General features: G+C 36.4%; 1 protein-coding gene across 1 annotated transcript; it reads left to right on the plus strand.

Annotated features, from left to right (window-relative positions):
- Nucleotides 1–5,802: 5,802 nt before the first annotated feature.
- Nucleotides 5,803–6,576, plus strand: fgf7 (fibroblast growth factor 7; the record flags this gene model as incomplete). Its single annotated transcript, XM_056270342.1, has 2 exons — nt 5,803–5,928; nt 6,066–6,576. Coding segments are annotated over 2 exons (342 nt in total), but the record flags the coding sequence as incomplete, so codon positions are not given.
- Nucleotides 6,577–6,848: the final 272 nt, after the last annotated feature.

Raw genomic sequence — 6,848 nt, forward strand, 5'->3', positions numbered from 1 at the left:
GAGACATTTAAAGTATCGATAGAGCGACACTGAGACATTTAAAGCAACGATAGAGCGACAATGAGACATTTAAAGTATCGATAGAGCGACACTGAGACATTTAAAGTATCGATAGATCGACACTGAGACATTTAAAGTATCGATAGAGCGACACTGAGACATTTAAAGTATCGATAGAGCGACACTGAGACAATTAAAGTAACGATAGAGCGACACTGAGACATTTAAAGTAACGATAGAGCGACACTGAGACATTTAAAGTAACGATAGAGCCACACTGAGACATTTAAAGTAACGATAGAGCGACACTGAGGCATTTAAAGTATCGATAGAGCCACACTGAGACATTTAAAGTAACGATAGAGCGACACTGAGACATTTAAAGTAACGATAGAGCGACACTGAGACATTTAAAGTATCGATAGAGCGACACTGAGACATTTAAAGTAACGATAGAGCGACACTGAGACATTTAAAGTATCGATAGAGCGACACTGAGACAATTAAAGTAACGATAGAGCGACACTGAGACATTTAAAGTAACGATAGAGCGACACTGAGACATTTAAAGTATCGATAGAGCGACACTGAGACATTTAAAGTAACGATAGAGCGACACTGAGACATTTAAAGTATCGATAGAGCGACACTGAGACAATTAAAGTAACGATAGAGCGACACTGAGACATTTAAAGTAACGATAGAGCCACACTGAGACATTTAAAGTATCGATAGAGCGACACTGAGACATTTAAAGTATCGATAGAGCGACACTGAGACATTTAAAGTAACGATAGAGCGACACTGAGACATTTAAAGTATCGATAGAGCGACACTGAGACATTTAAAGTAACGATAGAGCGACACTGAGACATTTAAAGTAACGATAGAGCGACACTGAGACATTTAAAGTATCGATAGAGCGACACTGAGACAATTAAAGTAACGATAGAGCGACACTGAGACATTTAAAGTAACGATAGAGCGACACTGAGACATTTAAAGTATCGATAGAGCGACACTGAGACATTTAAAGTAACGATAGAGCGACACTGAGACATTTAAAGTATCGATAGAGCGACACTGAGACAATTAAAGTAACGATAGAGCGACACTGAGACATTTAAAGTAACGATAGAGCCACACTGAGACATTTAAAGTATCGATAGAGCGACACTGAGACATTTAAAGTATCGATAGAGCGACACTGAGACATTTAAAGTAACGATAGAGCGACACTGAGACATTTAAAGTATCGATAGAGCGACACTGAGACATTTAAAGTAACGATAGAGCGACACTGAGACATTTAAAGTATCGATAGAGCGACACTGAGACATTTAAAGTAACGATAGAGCCACACTGAGACATTTAAAGTAACGATAGAGCGACACTGAGACATTTAAAGTATCGATAGAGCGACACTGAGACATTTAAAGTAACGATAGAGCGACACTGAGACATTTAAAGTATCGATAGAGCGACACTGAGACATTTAAAGTACCGATAGAGCGACACTGAGACATTTAAAGTATCGATAGAGCGACACTGAGACATTTAAAGTAACGATAGAGCGACACTGAGACATTTAAAGTATCGATAGAGCGACACTGAGACATTTAAAGCAACGATAGAGCGACAATGAGACATTTAAAGTATCGATAGAGCGACACTGAGACATTTAAAGTATCGATAGATCGACACTGAGACATTTAAAGTATCGATAGAGCGACACTGAGACATTTAAAGTATCGATAGAGCGACACTGAGACAATTAAAGTAACGATAGAGCGACACTGAGACATTTAAAGTAACGATAGAGCGACACTGAGACATTTAAAGTAACGATAGAGCCACACTGAGACATTTAAAGTAACGATAGAGCGACACTGAGGCATTTAAAGTATCGATAGAGCCACACTGAGACATTTAAAGTAACGATAGAGCGACACTGAGACATTTAAAGTAACGATAGAGCGACACTGAGACATTTAAAGTATCGATAGAGCGACACTGAGACATTTAAAGTAACGATAGAGCGACATTGAGACAATTAAAGTAACGATAGAGCGACACTGAGACAATTAAAGTAACGATAGAGCGACACTGAGACATTTAAAGTAACGATAGAGCCACACTGAGACATTTAAAGTACCGATAGAGCGACACTGAGACATTTAAAGTAACGATAGAGCGACACTGAGACATTTAAAGTAACGATAGAGCCACACTGAGACATTTAAAGTAACGATAGAGCCACACTGAGACATTTAAAGTATCGATAGAGCGACACTGAGACATTTAAAGTAACGATAGAGCCACACTGAGACATTTAAAGTAACGATAGAGCCACACTGAGACATTTAAAGTAACGATAGAGCCACACTGAGACATTTAAAGTAACGATAGAGCGACACTGAGACATTTAAAGTATCGATAGAGCGACACTGAGACATTTAAAGTATCGATAGAGCGACACTGAGACATTTAAAGTAACGATAGAGCGACACTGAGACATTTAAAGTATCGATAGAGCGACACTGAGACATTTAAAGTAACGATAGAGCGACACTGAGACATTTAAAGTAACGATAGAGCGACACTGAGACATTTAAAGTTACGATAGAGCGACACTGAGACATTTAAAGTATCGATAGAGCGACACTGAGACATTTAAAGTATCGATAGAGCGACACTGAGACATTTAAAGTAACGATAGAGCGACACTGAGACATTTAAAGTATCGATAGAGCGACACTGAGACATTTAAAGTAACGATAGAGCGACACTGAGACATTTAAAGTAACGATAGAGCGACACTGAGACATTTAAAGTAACGATAGAGCGACACTGAGACATTTAAAGTATCGATAGAGCGACACTGAGACATTTAAAGTATCGATAGAGCGACACTGAGACATTTAAAGTAACGATAGAACGACACTGAGACATTTAAAGTATCGATAGAGCGACACTGAGACATTTAAAGTATCGATAGAGCGACACTGAGACATTTAAAGTATCGATAGAGCGACACTGAGACATTTAAAGTAACGATAGAGCGACACTGAGACATTTAAAGTAACGATAGAGCGACACTGAGACATTTAAAGTAACGATAGAGCGACACTGAGACATTTAAAGTAACGATAGAGCGACACTGAGTCATTTAAAGTAACGATAGAGTGACACTGAGACATTTAAAGTATCGATAGAGCGACACTGAGACATTTAAAGTAACGATAGAGCGACACTGAGACAATTAAAGTTACAAATTGGGTTGCACTTTATTTTAAGGTGTCATTGTTACAGTGCAATTATATATTTAAGTACTGAGTAATATTAATGTACTTACTATAGGGTTAGGGTAGGATTTTTATTTGCATGTAATTATGCATAATTTACTCTTATTACTATGGTAAGTACATGTAACACATGTAACAAGGACACTGTAAAATAAAGTGTTACCAAAAATTGTGAAGTCAGAACCAGGACTCAAATTCAGACTTGAGGCTTATGTTATGACCATCGATATTAAAATGAATGATTCTGTTTACATCAAACTTGCTCGCAGCTGATGTTATACACATATAACTGTTATACACATATAATATCAGCTTCAAGCATGTTTGGTTATTAGTTATTTTGTTTGTGTACGAGAAGAAAGTTGGCGTGACACCATGCATCTTTGCTCCAGAGGGAGAATGGTTACGTCAGCTGGCGATGAAAAGAAGAAAAATTGATACAGCCAGATGTGGCCGACAACTGCACGCACAGCAAGACACACACTGCAAGACACACACTGCTTGCACACACTGCAAGACACACACTGCAAGACACACACTGCAAGACACACACTGCAAGACATGAGTGAGGGAAGGAGAGAAAAGCAGACGCGTTTTGAGGTTGTCAGAGTTGTGTCGTGACAGCAGCTTATTAGAGCTCTCACATGTAAACCACACACTTCCAGACACACACACACACACACACACACAGAGCTTAAGATGACAAGAGTAGTGTCCGTTTCTGATTTAAACACGAGCGTAACAAACAGGCCCTTCAGCTGTGAAATATCTGATCTGGAGCTCGGAGAGTTTTAACTCACTGCTGATCCAATCCAGTTTCTATCTTGAAGGAAGAAATGAAACTGCTTCCTTTATAGAAATTGATTTTGAAAGGTGAAGTGTGTCATTAAACAGAAAAATCAAACAAATACAGTTTCAACCTTCCACTGTCATATTAGGCGGTATTTTAAACCCTAAAAATGACACACATTACATTTAAACCATAAATTAAATTAATAATTTGAGTGGACAAATATCCACCATCTCAAATAAAGCCTATTACTACAGACTAACTCAAAGAATTCAATGGTATTTAGGTCATTTATTAACCTCTCTGGTGCTTTTCAATCACTTTAGAGCAAAAAAAGAGAAAGAAAATGTTTTAATTGTTTGTTTTTTGCACTTCATCTGAATGTACGACACTTGAGAACATTTGCTATGTGAACACACACAAAATTTCTGGGCATGATTCGAAAAGGTTAAATGTTCCTTAAAAAATAGTCAAACATAACCATAGAAATTTATAATAATAATAATAGTTTGAGGCCAAATTAGCCTTGAAAATGAGTAGTTTAACCCTTTGCTGCTCGTCGTTTAGGGGTCACACACTCGCACTCCTCACGCTCAAAAGTGGCCAAACCACAAACATATGTCATTTCTTCTCCGCAGTATGATATATTTTTGTTGAATAATATATTTTATTTAATATTTTGCATTTTGAGGGAATGTTAGGGTACTAAGTAATATCTATGCAATAATTGTGATCTATCCCCCCACACAAGTTTTACAATACAATACAGTTATTTAGTCCATATCATTTTTTTCTAATAAATAAATGAAAAAAAAAGAAGAAAAAAAAAGAAAAAAGGTGAATATAAAATGCACAGATTTTTTTTAGGCTACAATCTACAAATCAGCTAAGATGCAAAAAAACAAACAAACAGCAATGTTAATTGAAAAATAATTATGAAAATAAATAAATAATAATTTGTATTGTATTGTAAAAATTGTGGGGGGGAAATAGATCATAATTATTGCATAGATATTTAGTACCCTAACATTCCCTCAAAATTCAAAATAATAAATAAAAAATATTATTCAACAAAAATATATACGGTAACACTTTACTTAAAGTCCTTCTGTATTATAAAAGTATTTTTTAATGCAGTGATTATGCCTTGTAATGCAGCTTATAATCCATTGTATGATTGTATTGTCATTGTATTATGACTCTAATTGTAACCACAGTTATAATAATACTAATCTATTCATTGAACACACCTTTACAAAGTATAATGCATTAAAACATGACAAACAAGCAATTTCAGAGTCGGCAAATATTATAATGGATTTGAACTTTGGTTATAAATAATTATTAATGAAAAAATATAACCTATTACAATGTACATTATAAATACCTTTATAATGTATTATTAAACATTATGGCTTTAAGTAAAGTGTTACCAAATAGATTATACTGGGAGAAAAAAAAGTTTGACCGGGAGGAGTGTGTGTGACCGCTAAATTATTTAGTCCATCGAATTTTTCTCTCTCTATTTTTCCATTAACCCCATCATTGCTGTGTGTCTGATTTGTAGATTGTAACCATAAAAAAAAATCTGTGCATTTTATATTTACATTTTTAAAATTTTCCCTAAATGAGGAGCGGCAAAGGGTTAAACATCGTCTTTCCAAGGCAAATTTGTCCCTGAAGCCGGTCTTCACACGCTCGGGCTGATCCGCTGTCTGTGTTTCAGGTGTTCTGGAGATCAGGACGGTTTCTGAGGGAGGCGTGTTGGCCATAAAAGGCCTGAAGAGCCAGTATTATATTTCCATGAACCGAACCGGAATGTTACAGGGCAAAGTAAAACCCATCCGTCCTGCAAACACATCTCTTAATCTGATTCCAGCTAATGCATTCTCATGCTTTTAAGAGTAAATATAGCAACTTTTACAGCGAATTAAGGTCGTGTCGTTCCTGTTCTCTCCTTTCCCGAACAGAAAGACTACAACGACAGCTGCAACTTCAAAGAAGTGTTTTTAGAGAACTACTACACAGCGTACGCTTCTGTCAGAAAGACCAAAGACGGAAAAGAGATGTTCATCGCTCTGTCGAAAAACGGCCGGCCGCTGAAAGGAAAGAAGACGCGGAGAGAGAGCATCACTTCTCACTTCATCCCTCGCAAGTGCCGGGAAGACGAGAAGACACTGGCGTGAAGATGCATGCGAGATCACTGTCAGTGTGAAGCATGTTTTATATCACTGTAAACCCTAACGCTCAAAACAATGAATTGGTTTGAGTAGAGCCAACTCAAATTAGTTCCATCAAATTAACTTTTATGAGTATTTAGAACTTTCTTTTTCTTTTGAGTTCACAAACTGACACATTTTAAGTAAGAGTTTTGAGTTTTATGATCTGGTTTATTTTAATTTAGATAAACTTAAGTTTAACTGAAACTGGGATGGGATTTCCCAGCATGCTTTATCATGACATTCAAAAGGGAGAGTAAATGCTAAAATTAGGTGTTATATAATGCTTTATATGTGCCAAATTAATGTTCAGTGGGAGATTTAGTAATGTTTAATGTTTTATTGTGCTAGTTTAGTAGAGTTATGTTGTGTTTTTAACATATATTTGTTTGTATATTGCTGTACTCACTCAGCAAGTGCTCTGCTATCATAGCATTGTGTTGCCATTTAGCAATGTAGCATTTATTGAATTAGCTGGTTAAAAAAGCTAGCCAAGTTTCCACGACTAAAAATATAAGTTGAGCGTACGTGATA

The sequence above is a fragment of the Rhinichthys klamathensis genome, unplaced genomic scaffold, assembly GCF_029890125.1.
Source record: "Rhinichthys klamathensis goyatoka isolate OS25496 unplaced genomic scaffold, OSU_Roscu_1.1 h1tg000302l_1, whole genome shotgun sequence".
NCBI lineage: Eukaryota > Metazoa > Chordata > Actinopteri > Cypriniformes > Leuciscidae > Rhinichthys > Rhinichthys klamathensis.